The sequence below is a fragment of the Biomphalaria glabrata genome, chromosome 5 (genome assembly GCF_947242115.1).
Source record: "Biomphalaria glabrata chromosome 5, xgBioGlab47.1, whole genome shotgun sequence".
Lineage (NCBI taxonomy): Eukaryota > Metazoa > Mollusca > Gastropoda > Planorbidae > Biomphalaria > Biomphalaria glabrata.
This window is the reverse complement of record NC_074715.1, coordinates 1,005,964-1,027,888: the sequence shown is the minus strand read 5'-3', so window position 1 is coordinate 1,027,888 and position 21,925 is coordinate 1,005,964. Positions and strand designations below refer to the sequence as shown.

Sequence of the window (21,925 nt, the reverse complement as noted above, 5' to 3'; positions counted from 1 at the left end):
AGAAAACATAACTAAATAAATAAATAAAAATAAACAGAAAAAGATATCTAGATCCAGTACTAATACATGAGTTTTGAGTTTTTGGCACATCTGCACCATTTAGACCATGTCGTGCCTGTCTACTACATTACCATAGGAATAATGGTAAAATTTCAGTTAAGTTAATCTAGTGAAACTATAATTAGTTTAATACAGAGATAATTCCAGATTAATTAAAACATTGAGTTGAAGACACCCTTCAGGACAGAAGAATAAAAATTGAAGTCGCAAAAATACATAAAACACTGAATTGTAATTTACAAATAGAAAACCTAATACAATTGTCAGAGACACAAAAATAAAGGCACATTTCTAATTCCATATGCTATAACAAACTTGTACAAGTGCTCCTTCTTCTCTAGTGCCATTAGAGCATGGAATGGGTTGTCTGAATCAGCCAGGAAAACCAACAACTTAGCAGATTTTAAGTCATTAAATGACAAGTGGTGGTATAAGCTGAATTATTTCCCTTTCCAGGGGAAAGAAATAGTACGCGACTGAAGTAGTGGTATTAGCTAAACAAGCTGTCTGAGGATTATTTCAAATTTTATTGCATGAGTAATCCAAACTAATTGATACACTTAATATAAGCATTTTTTTTTTAATGTTTTTTTGTGTGTGTGTATTTTGCTTGTAAAAAAAAACACAAAAAAAAAACACTGATAAAATGTGCATCAAAAATTTTTTTTTCAGTCATGGCACAGCAACTTTTAGGACACCTGATATATACTAAAAGTACCTTATTTTGTTTTGCATAAAAAAAATAAAGACTTTTTGAACAGCTGAGTTGAGTATTATTTTTTTAATTGAACATAAATGAAAATTAAACCGAAACATTTTTTTTTTAGTTCAACTGCCGATTTGTTCTTGAAGCGGTGAGACATGGCGTCAAATTGAACTCTTAGGATAACGGCAATAAAAATGTGTCTCATATTACAAACAATGTTATCAACACAAAAACTAAGACAAAGTTCTAAGGAATTCAGCAACACTGGCAGACGTTCGGATGGCACTGTGGTCAAAGTGTGTGCGGCTTGCTTTATGACCCTGACAATGAAGAATCGTTACAAGTTTATCAAGCCTGAAATGATAATATTCATAATTATCAATATATGATATCCAGAGTACATTTTGTAAATAATTACATTCAACATTTTAAAACACACACATTTTTAGGGTTCTATTAAACAAAAACAGATTTGTTAATCAGGATATCTAAACAAAAAAATAAAATATAAACATATTTATACAAGCATCATCACATCATCTGCCCCATAGATCACAAGGACTGAAATGGGTATTTTACTCTTACTTTACAGCTAATGAAGTGATTACAAGGAAGGGCCATAATTTGTCTACATTTGTCTAGATTTAAGTTGTAAAAGGGGTACCTTTTTTTTTCACTAATAGTAAATAAGAAAAAAAGAAATGAGGTAAATAGAATAAATATGTAAACCTAGTTTATACAAATAAAAAACAAAAAGGGTCAGTTAACATTTACTGCCAGAAGACATAGTAAGGTGAGGACAAAAAAAAATAAATATAAACATATTTATACAAGCATCATCACATCATCTGCCCCATAGATCACAAGGACTGAAAGGGGTATTCTACTCTTACTTTACGGTTAATGAAGTGATTACAAGGGCCATAATTTGTCTCTATAGATTTAAGTTGTAAAAGGGGTACCTTTTTTTTTTTCACTAATAGTAAATAAGAAAAAAAGAAATGAGGTAAATAGAATAAATATGTAAACCTAGTTTATACAAATAAAAAACAAAAAGGGTCAGTTAACATTTCCTGCCAGAAGACATAGTAAGGTGAGGACAAAAAAAAAAAAATATAAACATATTTATACAAGCATCGTCACATCATCTGCCCTATAGATCACAAGGACTGAAAGGGGTATTTTACTCTTGCTTTACAGCTAATGAAGTGATTACAAGGGCCATAATTTGTCTCTATAGATTTAAGTTGTAAAAGGGGTACCTTTTTTTTTTTTCACTAATAGTAAATAAGAAAAAAAAAATGAGGTAAATAGACTAAATATGTAAACCTAGTTTGTACAAATAAAAAACAAAAAGGGTTAGTAAACATTTACCGCCAGAAGACATAGTAAGGTGAAGAGGTAAAGGAACCAATGTCACCACTCCCCATCAGTAGATGGTTCCTAGTCAATGTGTCTGGTTGGGGGCGCAGTGGCTTGCGTAACTGGGTGCTGGAGTCCACCCAACTCTAATGGGTACTTGTCTTTAGTTTGGGAAAGTAAAGGCCGTTGATTGTTGTGCTGGCCACATGACACCCTGCTAGCTAACCATTGGCCAAAGAAACAGATGACCTTAACATCAATCGCTCTATGGATTGGAAGTTCTGACACTGTACTATACTTTTTTAATTGTAAATGTTTGTAAAATGTTTTACATGTTTCGGATGTTCCTTCAGAGTTGAAGATAGTTTACTTCCTAGTTCAAACCTCCCGCAGGACGACGGGGGATGGGAGCGGGCAGGATTTGAATCCTCGACCATTGATAAATCCGAACGACAGTCCAGCGCGCAAACCGCACGACCAGGCAGCCATTTGTCTAGTACAGTGTTTCCCAAACTTTTTCCTTAACGAACACTTCGCACATTCTGAGTATTTAACAGAACACTTTGCTTTTTTTTTAGATTTAGGAGAGGTTAATGTGCGTGGTGGCCTACTAGTTAATTATTCCATTAGTTCATTGATCACCTATTTAGACCTCGTGGAACACTAGAGCTCCGCGGAACACACAGTTTGGGAAACACTTGTCTAGTTGACTACAAAAAGTGACAGGCAACTGGGTTTATTAGCTAAGAAAAAAAATCTACTTACTTTGGGATGTTAGTTCTTCTAAATTTACAAATGTTGTAGTAAAAGGGCACATCCTGTGGAGTCTCGGATTTCGATGTATTTGTGACAGTACTACTTTGAATTTGTAAACCCTCATTGGTTTGAGATTTTTTGACTGAAGAATTCTCATCCTGTGGACTCTCAGCTTTTCGTTTCAAAGGCAATGTGACAGCAGGACTTGGGAGACGACTAGAGTTATTGATATTTAATTGCTCGTCTTCTCTGGGATCTTTCAGAGTTTCTTCTGTTTTATGATCTTGTTGAATGGATTGCTCTGATAAAGTGTCTTGACTAGATGTTACCAGAGTGATACTGGTGATTTGATTGGAACAAGAACTCTCAGCAAGAAGTAAATTTACAATTTCTACAAACTTTGCACTATTCTGTAATTTCTGCCCATGTTTGACAAGCATCTGCAGAAAATCTCTTTGAAAGATTGGACCTTTCCTGTTACCAAGACAAAAATATATGTTTATAAATAAAGGTCCAAAGTAGATTTATGTTAAGGGACGATTAATAGTTCATTTAAAATTGTAATATTAGGAGGTCTCTTTTTAAATTTTAGTGATTGCAGTAAATATATTTAACATGCAGTAAAGATATTTAACATGTAAATCAAGCGAATCGTTGTTTTAGAAAAATAAAATAATTCAGAAATCTTGTATTTCCATTAATAATAATAATAATCTTTATTATCCATAAGGAAATTTGTCTTACACTTTGTGAATGCATTGAATGATTTAATTGCAAGGGGAACAAAGGTGGTTTTTGTGTCTGGATAACATAGGTAACTATTCATCTAATACTTATTTATTAATATTCCTCAACTAATAACGAAATTTGTTAGTTTGAAAAGTGAAATTTATAGAACACAAAAAAAAATGTATTGGTTAATCCTTTTGTAGTTATTGGTTTTCACAGTAAATACAGAAATAGTAAAAAGTTATAGACAGTTGTAATTTATTTTTGTAAGAATTCATGATTCATGCATATAAAGTATTATTTGGCAATCAGTTTATGGTTCTAAAATAAAATTAACTTTAGAAAACTGAGTCAAATTTTTTTAAACTGGAAGAAGGAAGGAATTGTAATGAATGCTAACCTTTTGTATGACAGCAAATACTTTTTTTTTAAAGGCATATCGCAACAACGCAACCCTGACATTACAAAAGAAAATGCATCTTATCTTGAGTTGTAGACAAGGCAAAGTGCAAGAACCAAGCAAATTTACCACTTAACACTACCAATCTGTCAAGTTGTGTCAGTTAATTAAGTTTATCTTTTTAAAAATAATATATTTCAGCAGATGCTACAAACACAACTCCAAAATGAATATACCCCAAAATGAGTTTAGGAATAGGAACTCCAAATGCTTTAATTTCTAAATCCTACAAGAACAACAAATTTAAAACACAACAGAAATTCACAGAATAAAATTGTTAATTATAGCTTTTATATAGCGCTACTTTCATGCTTATAGCATGCTCAGAGCGCTTTCGTCCTATCTCATTTGTGGAACAGTGGGGGGAGGGGGTATCTAGGAGTTGGTTTTCTGTGCCGCCTTTGGGCACTCAGTAAACGCAACTCTTCCCGAGTCGGGTGTCGAACCTCGAGCCCCCTTCTAGGTAGCCAAGGCAAGCCAAGTTCAAGCGCACTTAGCCTCTCGACCACACTTCAGGTTGAGTTCCATCCATATCCTTAAGTAAGTGAATGATATCACAAAGTGCATGATGTCACAAGCCCACGTTTTTCCCTTCACATAAGAGAATATAAAGCACAATGCAAGGTTTATCCTTTGGCTTTTGTTGTGTCTATGACATAGACAACAGTTACATCTGCACTGGACGTGGCAAAATATGTAGGTCGAAGTTGGGACTGGGAAGCCTACTGAAATACTGTACTCCTCATTAATCTTTGATTCAAAGAAAAGCCTTATTATAATGACATAAACAAAGGAGCATAAAACGGATCTTTCAAGGGTGGTATTAAAAAACAACAACAACCAATAATGCAGTAAAAAATGGCATTCATGAAAGTAACTCTAACTAACTCTAACAAAGCTTTGTAACTTCTTTAGAAAATCACCTTGTCTGAACTATTAGTCGGAATTGTCATGGCCTATAGTACTTAATTATAAGTTGCAACACCCATTCAAACATTTTAAATAAATATATACCGGTACAAAAAAAGGTAATTTTATATGCTCTGCATTTCATCTAAAAGCTAACAATTTCAACATATTGCTATACTAGATAATAAACTGTTTAAAATAATCAATGATCAAGATAAATGCATTTAATATTCTATGGCGCACTGCAAGGTAGCAACCTGGAGGTAGCTTGGCTGACCAAGATAAGAATTAATGTTAATAATATTGTTAAGATTTTTTCAACCAGGTCCTCTGCAAACACCGCTCAACACAACACATTTAACACAAGGATTGACAACAATCGCTACAATAAACAATACAGTGGTTTCATAACTTTAAATACATCAACAGTCAATACAAAACAATTGGCTTCACTAACTAAAAATGACTTCTTGTACTTAACAGAGCTGCCTAATTAAACACTACTAGTCTCTCTGGACTCGTGCAGCTACATTCTCGAGAACACAAATTGTACCGCACCATCCTTACTGCCTTGCTGTCCTGGACTCAACTGTCCTTTCTTACACACTGTCTCTCGACCATAAAGGCTTTCGATCACATGACCATAACACTGGTCATATTTGTGTGTACTAGTAGTACTGCCTTTTGTCCACCGACAGCCATTGACCTGTGTGATTTGCCTGAGTCACGTGTGCCAGTAGGTCTCACACACATTAACCCTATCAGTCCGCCACTGGAGTTACAACAGTATATTACATCCTTGCTTCACTTGTTTATCAAGATTTATTATCATGTATTTTATATGATAATTTCAAACAATAACAACACCCCATTCTTTCCTCATGAGTTAGCAGTCTATAATTCTAATTACTCACCATAAAGGTCCAAGAACGACTGCTGTCTTTCCAGGGTTTTTATTTTTGCAATCACACTGGAGAAAGCTGTAAGGTTCATCTGAGAAGTAAGTTGTTTTTTTATATTTAATTCAACAGTTGTAAGAAAAATACATAACTGTCATTGTACATTGTTAAGTATTAGAAATCTGTTACTGTAAATATAAACATACAGCTAAATACAATTTTAAACCTGTGGTCATTAGAGAACTAAAATGCTAAATCTGAACAACCATGCCCATCCTTCAGTACACACCTCCCTGTTGGGCCATATCGAGTCAAGTGTGACTTACTCTCATGGGCAATGTCTGAATTTTGTTTAGTGTTAGCTAAAATACAAAGTTCTAATTATAAATGTTTACATTTGTAGCATCACAATAAAAACATAAATACTTTTTTAAAAAAGTTAAGTTATATTAAGTGTAAGTGTATCAATTAGTTTGGATCAGTCATGTAATTAAATTTTTAACAGATCAATAGTAGCAATAATAAATCTGTGTGTATCAAAATATTTTTACCAATTGGAGGGAGAGAAAGAGGCATCTCTGTGAATGTTACTGTGATTGCTTTTTTAAATGTAATAAAACTTGTTCATTCAGGGCGCAAGCCTTCTCAAGGGGACTAATTCAACTTATACCACCACAACTGTCAAATATGATTTGTTTTACCTTGTTCAATATCAAACAAAATAATTTGTTGCCAATACTTAATCAGCTTATTAGGAGGCGCAGTGGCTGAGCGGTAAAGCACTTGTTTTCCGAACAGGGGTCCTGGGTTTGAATCCTGGTGAAGACTCAGATTTTTAATTTCCGGATCTTTGGACGCCTTGAGTCCACCCAGAAAAGGAAAGATGGTTGTTCGTTGTGCTGGCCACATGACACCCTCATTAACCATAGCTCACAGAAACAGATGACCTTTACATCATCTGCCCCATAGATCGCAAGGGGCACTTTTACTTTACTTTAATTAGCTAATTGATTCTTTTTTTTATCTAATATTATGGTAAAGTTACCAAAATATATTTACTATTTTATAGTAATTTAAGATAGTTAGGGTTGGAGAGCCAATAGATTGTATAGTAAGGCCTAATATAGACCAGATATAGGTGTCTGTTATGCAATCTATTAAGGCTAAGCTATCAAATGATACAGTAAAGCCACCTAGAGTTATTGGCTAACAGCAAATTTAACTATCTAGTGATGCCATCTTCACCTATCCCTTAGTCTCTGATGCCAACTATCTAGTTGTAAATTACCTAGAGGTGCAAGCTGTTGTGGAAGAAAGTTTCTCTGTTCACAAAGTCGACAATGCAGCAACTGACCAATATGAGCTACAGAGTCATCGGCCACAGCATGACCTCTTTTGACTTTCACACAGAGGAGCAAATCATCTCCATGGGAAACTACAAACTGAACTGCAATCCCTTTGTTATAGCGAGCTGCACATCTGAAATGAACAAATTATTTTTTTTTTTTACATGTTTCTTTGGGAGTCAGTTACACAGACCGGATCTCAAACAAGGAAATCCTATGCCGAACTGGAAGTCGAACACTTAGTGAGGTTGTGACTGAGCGTCGCATGAGGTTTGCGGGACATGTTCTACGTCAAAATGAATTACGCACAACAAGAGTTGCGATAACATGGAAGCCAAAACGAGGAAAGCGCAAACAGGGACGTCCTCGTATTACCTGGTGACACACCTTCATGGAGGACCTCAGAACAGTGGACACCAGGTGGGAGGAGGCTTCAGACATTGCCAGTGACAGATCATTATGGAGACAGTTGCCGCCCAATGCGCCGAACGGCGCGGGAGGACCTAAGTCTAAGTAAGTCTAAGTCTTACAAACAAAATCTGTGTGTGTTATTACAGTTCTAGGGAAAGACAACCAGTGTTAATAGAGTTGTACAGATAGACAACCAGTGTAAAGACAGTTGTACATAATGAGAACCAGTGTTAAGACAGTTTTACATAATGACAACCAGTGTTAAGACAGTTGTATAGTTTGACAGCCAGTGTTAAGATAACTGTACAGACTGAAAACCAGTGTTAAGACAGTTGTATAGATTGACAACCAGTGCTAAGATAACTGTACAGATTCACAACCAGTGTTAAGACAGTTGTATAGTTTGACAGCCAGTGTTAAGATAACGGTACAGACTGAAAACCAGTGTTAAGACAGTTGTATAGATTGACATCCAGTGTTAAGATAACTGTACAGATTCACAACCAGTGTTAAGACAGTAGTACATAATAACAACCACAACTGTAGTGTTAAGACAATCATACATATGACCACAAGTGATAAGACAGTTGTACAGATTGACAACCAGTGTTAAGCCATTCAGACCATCTCCCACGCATAACAATGATGTTCTACTAAATCCATGTTTGTCTCTTTTACAACCTTACATAAATAAAAAACTTTTTTAATTCCAAAAAAATATTTAGTGTTCCTTTAACCCCTTTTCAGACAAGTCCTTACAATAAAAACAATGCCACCACTAAGGCATACATAAACTAATTTTAGAAAAAAACTTCGATAGAGCCTGAAAGACAACTACTTTAACTGCTTCACATGTGACAAAAGCTGAGTCTGCATACTAAGTCAAATGCTGCATTCTTTCTTAATCTTTGCACTTGAAGACAATGTCATAACTATTACAATAAGAGAATGTCTTAATATCTCTAATGTCTTATTGGACAATGCCACAAACCGCCTCTATGTAGGCGTTGCCTTACTGGTGAACAGCTTGACATCCTTGGGCAGTTGTTTGGTGAGAGGAAGTAACATCTATCTAACCCTAGCATACTCTTCATACTCTATTGTATGGGTTCTTATATTGTTTTTAACTCTTTCTCTCCGTTCTAATGGAATTATTCATTTTGCTCCTTTGTATTTCACTATCCCATTAAACTTCAACAATCTTTTTTTGTTTTTTTTTGTATCAGAAAATATTATATTTAATATAGAATTATAGTAAAATGTTTTACATGTTTCGGATGTTCCTTCAGAGTTGAAGATAATTACTTCCTAGTCCAAACCTCCCGCAGGACGACGGTGGATGGGAGCGGGCAGGGTTTGAATCCGGGACCATCGATAAATCTGAACGACAGTCCAGCGCGCAAACCGCACGACCAGGCAGCCATCCTGGGTATAGGGTAATGCATGCTCTTTTTTTTACTCAATACAAATTAAATTTTATGAACCAAAAGTCAATAAATGGAGTAAAATCAATGTTGAAATCGTCAATTAGCAGAGAAAAGAGTTAAACCCATGTGCGTGTTATGCAAAAAATTAGGTACGTATGATTCTTTATAACGGCAAAATAAAATGAACAATTATAAAGCGTCTAAAACATTCAGCGTCACCATTTCTCCCTTGTTAAAGATTGGATTATGAAAACATCTACCAAAATTCAGAGGAATGAAATACACTGGACATTATGGAGCCAGCTGGAGGATTTAGACATTGCACTTCTTTCTCACAACCAACAACAAATGAAGGAAAAGACTGACTTAGTGGCAGACACATCAACAAGAAGGTAAAATGAAGGAAATGACTGACTTAGTGGCAGACCCATCAACAACAAGGTAAAATGAAGGAAAAGACTGACTTAGTGGCAGACCCATCAACAAGAAGGTAAAATGAAGGAAAAGACTGACTTAGTGGCAGACCCATCAACAAGAAGGTAAAATGAAGGAAAAGACTGACTTAGTGGCAGACACATCAACAAGGAGGTAAAATGAAGGAAAAGACTGACTTAGTGGCAGACCCATCAACAAGAAGGTAAAATGAAGGAAAAGACTGACTTAGTGGCAGACACATCAACAAGAAGGTGAAATGAAGGAAAAGACTGACTTAGTGGTAGACACATCAACAAGAAGGTGAAATGAATGAAAAGACTGACTTAGTGGCAGACCCATCAACAAGAAGGTAAAATGAAGGAAAAGACTGACTTAGTGGCAGACACATCAACAAGAAAGTAAAATAAAGGAAAAGACTGACTTAGTGGCAGATACATCAACAAGAAAGTAAAATGAAGGAAAGACTGACTTAGTGGCAGACACATCAACAAGAAGGTAAAATGAAAGAAAAGACTGACTTAGTGGAAGACACATCAACAAGAAGGTAAAATGAAGGAAAAGACTGACTTAGTGGCAGACACATCAACAAGAAGGTAAAATGAAAGAAAATACTGACTTAGTGGCAGACACATCAACAAGAAGGTAAAATGAAGGAAAAGACTGACTTAGTGGCAGACACATCAACAAGAAAGTAAAATGAAGGAAAAGACTGACTTAGTGGCAGACACATCAACAAGAAGGTAAAATGAAAGAAAAGACTGACTTAGTGGCACACACATCAACAAGAAGGTGAAATGAATGAAAAGACTGACTTAGTGGCAGACACATCAACAAGAAGGTGAAATGAATGAAAAGACTGACTTAGTGGCAGACACATCAACAAGAAGGTGAAATGAAGGAAAAGACTGACTTAGTGGCAGACACATCAACAAGAAGGTAAAATGAATGAAATGACTGACTTAGTGGCAGACACATCAACAAGAAGGTAAAATGAAGGAAAAGACTGACTTAGTGGCAGACACATCAACAAGAAAGTAAAATGAAGGAAAAGACTGACTTAGTGGCAGACACATCAATAAGAAGGTAAAATGAAGGAAAAGACTGACTTAGTGGCAGACACATCAACAAGAAAGTAAAATGAAGGAAAAGACTGACTTAGTGGCAGACACATCAACAAGAAGGTAAAATGAAGGAAAAGACTGACTTAGTGGCAGACACATCAACAAGAAGGTAAAATGAAGGAAAAGACTGACTTAGTGGCAGACACATCAACAAGAAGGTAAAATGAAAGAAAATACTGACTTAGTGGCAGACACATCAACAAGAAGGTAAAATGAAGGAAAAGACTGACTTAGTGGCAGACACATCAACAAGAAGGTAAAATGAAAGAAAAGACTGACTTAGTGGCACACACATCAACAAGAAGGTGAAATGAATGAAAAGACTGACTTAGTGGCAGACACATCAACAAGAAGGTGAAATGAATGAAAAGACTGACTTAGTGGCAGACACATCAACAAGAAGGTGAAATGAAGGAAAAGACTGACTTAGTGACAGACACATCAACAAGAAGGTAAAATGAATGAAATGACTGACTTAGTGGCAGACACATCAACAAGAAGGTAAAATGAAGGAAAAGACTGACTTAGTGGCAGACACATCAACAAGAAAGTAAAATGAAGGAAAAGACTGACAGTGGCAGACACATCAACAAGAAGGTAAAATGAAGGAAAAGACTGACTTAGTGGCAGACACATCAATAAGAAGGTAAAATGAAGGAAAAGACTGACTTAGTGGCAGACACATCAACAAGCAAGTAAAATGAAGGAAAAGACTGACTTAGTGGCAGACACATCAACAAGAAGGTAAAATGAAGGAAAAGACTGACTTAGTGGCAGACACATCAACAAGAAGGTTAAATGAAGGAAAAGACTGACTTAGTGGCAGACACATCAACAAGAAGGTGAAATGAAGGAAAAGACTGACTTAGTGGCAGACACATCAACAAGAAGGTGAAATGAAGGAAAAGACTGACTTAGTGGCAGACACATCAACAAGAAGGTGAAATGAAGGAAAAGACTGACTTAGTGGCAGACACATCAACAAGAAAGTAAAATGAATGAAAAGACTGACTTAGTGGCAGACACATCAACAAGAAAGTAAAATGAAGGAAAAGACTGACTTAGTGGTAGACACATCAACAAGAAAGTAAAATGAAGGAAAAAACTGACTTAGTGGCAGACACATCAACAAGAAGGTAAAATGAATGAAGACTGACTTAGTGGCTGACACATCAACAAGAAGGTAAAATGAAGGAAAAGACTGACTTAGTGGCAGACACATCAACAAGAGGTAAAATGAAGGAAAAGATTGACTTAGTGGCAGACACATCAACAAGAAGGTAAAATGAAGGAAAAGACTGACTTAGTGGTAGACACATCAACAAGAAGGTAAAATGAAGTAAAAGACTGACTTTGTGGCAGACACATCAACAAGAAAGTAAAATGAAGGAAAGGACTGACTTAGTGGCAGACACATCAACAAGAAAGTAAAATGAAGGAAAAGACTGACTTAGTGGCAGACACATCAACAAGAAGGTAAAATGAAGGAAAAGACTGACTTAGTGGCAGACCCATCAACAAGAAAGTAAAATGAAGGAAAAGACTGACTTAGTGGCAGACACATCAACAAGAAAGTAAAATGAAGGAAAAGACTGACTTAGTGGCAAACACATCAACAAGAAAGTAAAATGAAGGAAAAGACTGACTTAGTGGCGGACATATCAACAAGAAGGTAAAATGAAGGAAAAGACTGACTTAGTGGCAGACACATCAACAAGAAGGTAAAATGAAGGAAAAGACTGACTTAGTGGAAGACACATCAACAAGAAGGTAAAATGAAGGAAAAGACTGACTTAATGGCAGACACATCAACAAGAGGTAAAATGAATGAAAAGACTGACTTAGTGGCAGACCCATCAACAAGAAGGTGAAATGAAGGAAAAGACTGACTTAGTGGCAGACACATCAACAAGAAGGTAAAATGAAGGAAAAGACTGACTTAGTGGCAGACACATCAACAAGAAGGTAAAATGAAGGAAAAGACTGACTTAGTGGCAGACACATCAACATGAAGGTAAAATGAAGGAAAAGACTGACTTAGTGGCAGACACATCAACAAGAAGGTAAAATGAAGGAAAAGACTGACTTAGTGGCAGACACATCAACAAGAAAGTAAAATGAAGGAAAAGACTGACTTAGTGGCAGACACATCAACAAGAAGGTGAAATGAAGGAAAAGACTGACTTAGTGGCAGACACATCAACAAGAAGGTGAAATGAATGAAAAGACTGACTTAGTGGCAGACACATCAACAAGAAGGTAAAATGAAGGAAAATACTGACTTAGTGACAGACACATCAACAAGAAGGTAAAATGAAGGAAAAAAACTGACTCAATGGCAGACCCATTAACAAGAAGGTTATCAACAAGAATAAGATATAAGAAAAAAATAATGAAGATAAAGTTAGCTAACATAGAACCTAATACTTCGGAGGGCTGTCCCTTTGAGACAGTAGAATCCTTCACCTACTTGGGTACCATCATACATGAAAACGGTGGAACAGATGCTGATGTCAAGACAAGAATTGGAAAAGCAAGGATCGTCTTCATACAGCTTAAGAAAATCTAGACGGCAAGAGAAATTTCCTAAACAACAAAGGCTATATGGAGCAAAGACCTGGAGAACAACTAAAACTGCCATTAGAACAGTGCAAACTTTCATAAACATCTGCCCGCGTAGAATCCTTCACATCCATTGGCAAGAAACCATCAGCAACAATGACCTCTTGCAAAGAACCAAGTTCCTGTAGAAGAAGAAATCAGAAAGAGAAGATGGGGCTGGATTGGGTACACTTTGCACAAAAAAATGTTTGTTGTAAAATGTTTTACATATTTCGGATGTTCCTTCAGAGTTGAAGATAATTACTTCCTAGTCCAAACATCCCGCAGGACGACGGGGGATGGGAGCGGGCAGGGTTTGAACCCTGGACCATCGATAAATCTGAACGACAGTCCAGCGCGCAAACCGCACGACCAGGCAGCCATCCAAATTACCAACTAGAATCAAAAGGCAGGCAATGAATTGGAAACCACTAGGCAAGAGAAAGAGATGGCGGCCTAGAAGCTCCTGATGACGCAAACTAGAGGCAGACACATTAAAGTTTGGTTACATCTGGAACAAAATGGAAAGGACTGCCCAGGACAGAGGACTATTGTTGGCGGCCCATACTCCAAAAGGGTTGACAGGCTGTATGTAAGTAAAACATTCAGGACCAAAATAGTGTCATATACTGACCCAGACTAACTATCTCAGATAGAAAAAACTCTTGAACTCTAACTAACAAACAACAAAAAACTATTCTTCTGAATAAAATCAAGTCACACACTCAAAGTCCTTCAACTCTTTTCTCCAACTAAATCAAAATTTACGTACACACCTCATATATCCATATTACCATACACCTGTTGACCAGGATCTCACCCTCATGTTAATAGCCATGGCCAACCTCACTATAACTGAGGTCATAACATGGTTTCTTTGAAATATGTCTATAGGGGAAAACTTTTGGAAGTTTAGGGCCTTAGAACCAACATTAATGGTGGGCTTTCACCCTAATTTAAAACTTAAGAGAACCACTACAATATATGTAGGCTTCTAACAACAACAGTGTTACAAGAGTTGATGCTAAGTAAATTTAGTGACTATTACTGTTATGAAAAACAAACTGTAAAATTAACAGCTGATACCTTGCCAAGTTAGCTATGATAATTCTTGCAGATAATTCTTTTAGATATTCAGTTTTAACAAGATTAGCTCCATATAGGCGCTGTACTACATGAGGGGATCGAGCAAAGAGTGACACATCAGAACAAAGGCAACACAGCAGTCCATTGTTGGTTAAACTGTTCATAGCAGGCTCAAAGTAGGTGGTAATATTTTTAGTTGCATTTAGACAACTGAAACAAAAGAAGCACATTTTTATTAGAGAAAATAAAAAAATAAAAAAAGTTAAAAGTTTCCTTTTGACATCTAAAGGTAATATACGATTTAAAGGTGATTAGGACAGATCAATGTCCAACTGCCATTACATTAGCCAATATATGTCAGGTAATGCTTGAGCTCATTAAAGTAAAGTCCCCCTTTCATCAGACCATGTGATCTAAAGGTCATCAGTTTCTGTGGCCCATGATTAACAAAGGTGTCATGTGGCCAGCACAACGACCAACCGCCTTTAATTTTTCTCCAACTAATGTACCCATTAGAGGTAGGTGGGCTCAGAGGTGCCCAAGATCCCAAAAATAAAAATCCCAGTCTTCACCAGGATTTGAACCTGGGACCATCAGTTTTGAAAGCCAAGCACTTTATCACTTAGCCTCCGCACCTTCCCATTGAACTCATGAATATCCTTAAATTTATGAATTTGAAAATCTAGACATTCCCAGGATTCACATAGGATTTTGCCCTCATCCAGCATACCATCTTTTAATGAAATAAAAAGTTTATTTCATGCTTGTTGATTTCATCTCTATGGAATCTCCCTCAAAAGTTTACTTCTAAATCTTCTCCTCAACTAATTACACTTTACTTAGAGACTCATTTCCATTAATTATTTAGCAGAAATGATATTCTATTAAATATGATTTTTAACACCAGGTGACAATTTTGAAATGTTCATTTTCACACATTGTTATTTATTTTTTGTCATGAACTAGCAATAGTTTGAAATGAAAATAATAAAATATGTTTAAACAAAATATTAATATTAGTCAATCCAAAGTTGTAATTGCAGTCATATTAATGCAACCATTCTTGTCACATCAATTGTTTAAATAAGTATTGAAAGTCTTTTGTAATAAAAAATACCCTGTCTTTTACAATTTACACTGTTCTTACAGGGATATTAAATTGTATCTCAATTAACTCACATAAAATTGTAGGCATCCAATGTCATGATAGCCTTGGCGTCTGCTTGGCATGTAAATATTTCTTCTGGACCTTGAACTTTATTTTCTTGGGGCACCTTATTGATCTCACTTAGTTTTACTTCAGTACAACTAAGTGAATTAGCAGTCGCATTCTGGGAAATAATGTTGAGGTCATCAGAGTCGGCTAAAGTCACATGTACTGTTTTTGACAAACGTTTTTTCCACTGAATGCCACACACCCCTGTTAGATGAAATACAGCAATAAGTGTCAGTAAAAAGAAATGCTGGTAAACAAAAGAATTGTCTTAGTCACCAAGAAAAAACTTTTCCTGAAAGTACTAGTCACAAGAAATGTTTCAAATCTAGTGAAGACTGGGATTTTGAATTTAGGGATTTTTAGGACACCCCTCGAGTCCACACAACTCTAATGGGTATCTGACATTAGATGGGGAAAATGTTTTGTTGTTGTGCTGGCCATGTGACACCCTCGTTAACAGTCAGCTACAGAAACAGATGACCTTTCCATCAACTGCCCTGTAATTGCAGGGTCCAAAAGGGATACTTTACTTACTTTTTTATAAATACATATATCTATCTAGCTTTTGTTAATTTTTTTAAAACCACATTTATTAGAAAATACCAAAAACTTTATATAAATATGTTTAGCAAAAGATTTTTTTTCAAACATTTCCCATTACAAACTTTTGTGCAGAGTACTTTACCAAGAAATATATCAATATATTACATAAAAATTTGTTTTAGAAATGGTATTTTAAAAAAATCAGTTTCCATATTTCATTTTAAAAACAAAAAGGCTTCCTTAAAGTTTCAGACGACTGAAAATAGCAGTAGCAGCCCTTTATGTTATTTACTGTGGTTGAGTGATAAAGCATACTGTGACTGATTTGATGGGTGCCACTGATGCAGATTTGTGATGCTAAAGATAAAGTATGGATAATGTTAGAGATACAGTATGGACGATGGCTGTTTTTGTTGATGTTTTTTCATAACTAATATGTCTGAAAATTATTTATATTTGAAGCTTCATTAATTATTGGCTTGTGTGGCTTCTTCCCTGAAGCAAGTGGAAGAAATTGAAAGAAAGGATGTGTAACAGTACTAATGACATACAGGTGAGTATACGTTCTGACCTATGTGACAGAGTTGTTGGTAGCATGATTTGTTAGAGTGTTTCATTGTAGAGATATGAATGAGTAATGTCATAGGAACATGATTATTATCTATATAGATGCTGATAGTTTATTAATAAACAATAAAGTGAGTTGCTATTTTATGCTGCAACAATGAGTATGATCTTTAGAGTTTCTACGCTTGATCTCCTTGGTGGTGGAGGGTCAACAAAAGAGACAATATAAAAACATTACTTTTACAGGATGAACTTTTTTATGTTTAGCTATTGGTTTGACTTATCCTTCATTAAATTAGATCACAGAAAGTCCAGTTTTAAAGGTAAATATCTAAAGAGGACAACGTGACATTGGTTACTGAAAGTTGGCAGTGAATAGTATCTGGTATTTGGATATAGTATTGTAAATAGCACTTGATAGAATCTTGATTGTAAGATATAACAATTCTAGGTTTATTTGTTATGACTAAAGCTAGTTTAAGTTCCTTATAGTAACTGTCACTGTAATAATGGGTCAATAGTGACATACCTAAAACATAACATGCATTTTTAAAATCTGATTTCAACCTCATGTTCATTGTGCTATAAAAATATACAAGCCTGCCCTTTGACAAGGAAAGTTTACCAAAAAAAAAACCCACCCTAACTTAGAGGGGCTGCCTATGAGTTTGTGTGAAAATAAATTAACAAAACCTTTGTTCTCTTGTATTCAGATGATGTTATAAAAAGCTGTAAAGCCTCTAAGGGTAAATAGCATGTTTGTTTCATTTTAATGTATCACTTATGCCATGCTTAACTTTGATTTTGTTGACCCATATGCAAAGAGTGTAACTAACAACGAATAATGAATGACAATACATTTTGAAAACTAACCTACCTGTAGATGATAAGGCATCCAGAGCAACAACCTGTGATTTAGAGCAGTCATCAAACTCAGCAAAAAGTTGGCTTTTCAACTCAGACAGTGCAGATATAGAGGTTAAAATAAATTCTCTGAAATACACAAAATTAAAATAATTTAAGTTCATTTTATCTATCAATTTTGTAGAAGTTGATCTACTATCATATATACCTTCAATTTAGATTATATATATATTCTTACAAGAAAGCATTATGAGTAAGATTAATGCAACAGAAAATAGTGGAAAAATACAATGTTCATTTTTTCCCAATGATATGTAAGAATCGAGGGTATGATAAAAAAAAAAAAATCTCGGTAAACTGTAAAGAAAATTGAACTAGTTAATTTTTAGAATGCTGATGGTAGAAAAGTAATATTTTTTAAAAAGTATATTAATAATATATATATATTTTTTTTTTAGAGTCTTACTTATTTGAAGGAATTATAAATATGTTTTGAAGGTACAGGCTGTTGTACCAATCAAACATAAAGAAATGGTATAAATAAATCAAGACAGACAAAAGACAATTTCAGGCTTTTACATGGCTGCATCACCTTTGTCTAAGTTTGTATTAATGAGGCCTTCAACTATCCCTTAGTCTGTTGAGCTGTTGGGGTACCACACATGATCTGCATAATTTCCCCATTCTTCTCTGTCTTTTAGGTAAGGTAGGGTTAGGGAAGATTTAAGGTCAAATAGAGGACCACAATTCGCTTAATAAGAGAACTCCTAAATTTCTGTAAATCTTATCTAATGGCGCATGAAATGTAGTGACTTCAGAGTTTAAATGAGGAGGCTGAAAGAGCTATACAGACTGTAAAGAAACTGGAAGAAACAGACTAATATATATTTGTTTCCAGAACAATTACTCATGGGGGTCCTGACCAATAAATCTGTTACATTTGATCAAGGAAATACTCACAACTAAGACACCAGATCTTAAGGTTATGAAGAAACATTTTGACTCAGAGAGGCAGTCTCAGAAACACTATTATGACAAGAGAAAAGGAGTCAAGAACCATTATCCACTAATGTGTGTACAAGCCTATTTTTTACTTACCTTATCTTATATAATAATACAGACATTACTTCAAAAAAAAAAAAGAGGTGTACGCCCTACACATCATGCATGCCAACCAATGACTTAAATTCTGCCAAGTCACTGGTTTTCTTGGCTGACTCAGGCAACCCGTTCCATGCTCTAATAGCACTAGGGAAGAAGGAGCATTTATACAAATTTGTCCTAGTGTATGGACCAAGGAATGTGCCTTTATCTTTGTGTCTTTATGTGTATTTTATTAGTTGTTGTTTTTTTGTATTAGAAGATTATGGTTCAGTGTTTATGTATAATTGCAACTTTACTTTTGAGTCTTCTCTCCTGAAGGCTTTCTAAATTTAGTGATTTTACTAAGGGCGTTACTCTTGTCTAATGTGAATATTCTTAAGTTATGAATCTCACTGCTTTTTATTGTATCTGTTCAAGTTTCTTAATGCTTTCTTGAGTTGAGGGGTGAATAAGATAAGTGGAATTTATTTGTTTTAGTTTTTTTGTTACTCTTAATAACTGACATTTTTCTGGGTGGAAAGACATGCTCCAGATTTATTCCCATTTCTGTTTAACACAAGTCATCTTTATTCTTTTTGTAAAATTTCTGTATCTTGTGTTGTTTTTATTGTTCTATATATTATGCAATCATCTACGAATAATCTGACTTTTGCTCTTGAACTAATACAATTCGGTAAATCATTTTTATGTAAATTAAAAATAGTAGTGGACCTAAGACTTCCTTGAGGCATCTTATTTTAGCACTATTTTAGTTCAATGAACTATGCTGGCTATGAAATACATGTTTCCATGCCTATAAATATATAAAAGTGTTATTTGTGGGTCTTCTTAGGTTAATAGCTATTAGATTTTAAAATAGCCTTAGGTCTGGACCTATTCGATTTTTGCTCCAAACATAAAAACAATGAATTACAAACAAAAAAAAACAACGCGTTCAAGGAAGGAGAATGTGATGAAGTGTTCAAAATTAAGAACCTCCCTATACTACGAACTACTCTATAGACTCTATAGTATAAGTCTATATCTAGATCTAAATCTATGTCTAATCAGTTTAAATTCGGTTAATTTAAATAGTCTTATGATCTAGTAATGGTCTATACTATTGTAACTATTGTATTAGACTTATTACTCTTTTAATAATAATTAGTAAAAGTACTAGTACTACTAATGGTAGTACTAAGTAGTAGTAGTAGAGTCTACTAGACTAGACTTAGAGTAGAGTAGACTTGAATGTTCAATTTCAATGACACAATGTTATGAATGTTCAATGTGACAATGTTGAGTTTGAAACTTTGACTGAGTCTGAGAGAGTCGAGTAGAGTCAAGAAATTAAAAGGAAAATTATGTAATTCTAGATCTAGATCTACTACCAAGTTTAAAAGCAAAGTCGTGTAATGGTCTATACATATACTATTGTAACTATTGTATTAGACTTATTACTCTTTTAATAATAATTAGTAAAAGTACTAGTACTACTAATGGTAGTACTAAGTAGTAGTAGAGTCTACTAGACTAGACTTAGAGTAGAGTAGACTTGAATGTTCAATTTCAATGACACAATGTTATGAATGTTCAATGTGACAATGTTGAGTTTGAAACTTTGACTGAGTCTGAGAGAGTCGAGTAGAGTCAAGAAATTAAAAGGAAAATTATGTAAATCTAGATCTAGATCTACTACCAAGTTTAAAAGCAAAGTCGTGTAATGGTCTATACATATAGCTATTGTAACTATTGTATTAGACTTATTACTCTTTTAATAATAATTAGTAAAAGTACTAGTACTACTAATGGTAGTACTAAGTAGTAGTAGTAGAGTCTACTAGACTAGACTTAGAGTAGAGTAGACTTGAATGTTCAATTTCAATGGCACAATGTTATGAATGTTCAATGTGACAATGTTGAGTTTGAAACTTTGACTGAGTCTGAGAGAGTCGAGTAGAGTCAAGAAATTAAAAGGAAAATTATGTAAATCTAGATCTAGATCTACTACCAAGTTTAAAAGCAAAGTCGTGTAATGGTCTATACATATACTATTGTAACTATTGTATTAGACTTATTACTCTTTTAATAATAATTAGTAAAAGTACTAGTACTACTAATGGTAGTACTAAGTAGTAGTAGTAGAGTCTACTAGACTAGACTTAGAGTAGAGTAGACTTGAATGTTCAATTTCAATGGCACAATGTTATGAATGTTCAATGTGACAATGTTGAGTTTGAAACTTTGACTGAGTCTGAGAGAGTCGAGTAGAGTCAAGAAATTAAAAGGAAAATTATGTAATTCTAGATCTAGATCTACTACCAAGTTTAAAAGCAAAGTCGTGTAATGGTCTATTAGTCTATACATATAGCTATTGTAACTATTGTATTAGACTTATTACTCTTTTAATAATAATTAGTAAAAGTACTAGTACTACTAATGGTAGTACTAAGTAGTAGTAGAGTCTACTAGACTAGAGTAGAGTAGACTTGAATGTTCAATTTCAATGACACAATGTTATGAATGTTCAATGTGACAATGTTGAGTTTGAAACTTTGACTGAGTCTGAGACTGAGAGAGTCGAGTAGAGTCAAGAAATTAAAAGGAAAATTATGTAATTCTAGATCTAGATCAAGTTTAAAAGCAAAAACGCACCGAAGTATTTTAAACTTAGGATTAAAACGTTTCAACTTAAATTTTGGTGTGTTCTCTGTAAAATCATGATTAATGAAGACACCGAGTTCTTCTGCAATACATTTGTTTTTGTCATCCATGCTTTTATTTTAAACTGCTAGGACAAGTGTAGCTGATTATTGTTTCCACTGATATTTGGATACCCAATAATACTTAGATCTAGAATTTTCAAAACTCTCTGAAATCCCTTGTTAACGAGGTTTAGATTTGATGCTTATACAGTTATTAAATTATCACACAGTTCTAGATCAATTTTGTTAATTAAAATAATAACAGAAACCCTGTTAAACATTTCAAAACTAACAGACCATGCAGATTTCGAAATGTTAGCTATGGACGAGTTTACCGAAATATCTGATACCGCTCAAAATCTGGGTATTTACGCGCAGTTTTGAAATCAGAAAATTTAGTAGCATGCATGGTGCCACCACTAGCAACGTACTGTCAAAGAAGTTTCAACCATCACATATTTTTTTTACAAAAGATTTTTGAGAGCGTATGAACACTACTCGCCTATCTTTTTTTTTTTTTTTTAGGGATGTTGCTGTTTATTATGTTTGAAATATGTCTTAAAAATTGATGTCTTAATGATGATGTTACAATTCTACATGATTCATCCACATCTTTAAAAAAAAAATTTGCCCCAAGAC

General features: G+C 34.6%; 1 protein-coding gene across 1 annotated transcript; it reads right to left on the bottom strand.

Moving 5' to 3' along the window:
• Nucleotides 1–822: 822 nt before the first annotated feature.
• Nucleotides 823–21,392, bottom strand: LOC129926450 (TRMT1-like protein). Its single transcript, XM_056030568.1, has 8 exons — nucleotides 21,237–21,392; nucleotides 17,512–17,627; nucleotides 15,488–15,728; nucleotides 14,309–14,518; nucleotides 7,170–7,360; nucleotides 5,897–5,975; nucleotides 2,894–3,358; nucleotides 823–1,120 (listed from the first exon to the last, which is right to left on the bottom strand). Exons 1-8 carry the CDS (start codon nucleotides 21,353–21,355, stop codon nucleotides 1,000–1,002), a joined length of 1,542 nt encoding a protein of 513 aa, XP_055886543.1. The 5' UTR covers nucleotides 21,356–21,392; the 3' UTR covers nucleotides 823–999.
• Between the last annotated feature and the right edge of the window lie 533 nt (nucleotides 21,393–21,925).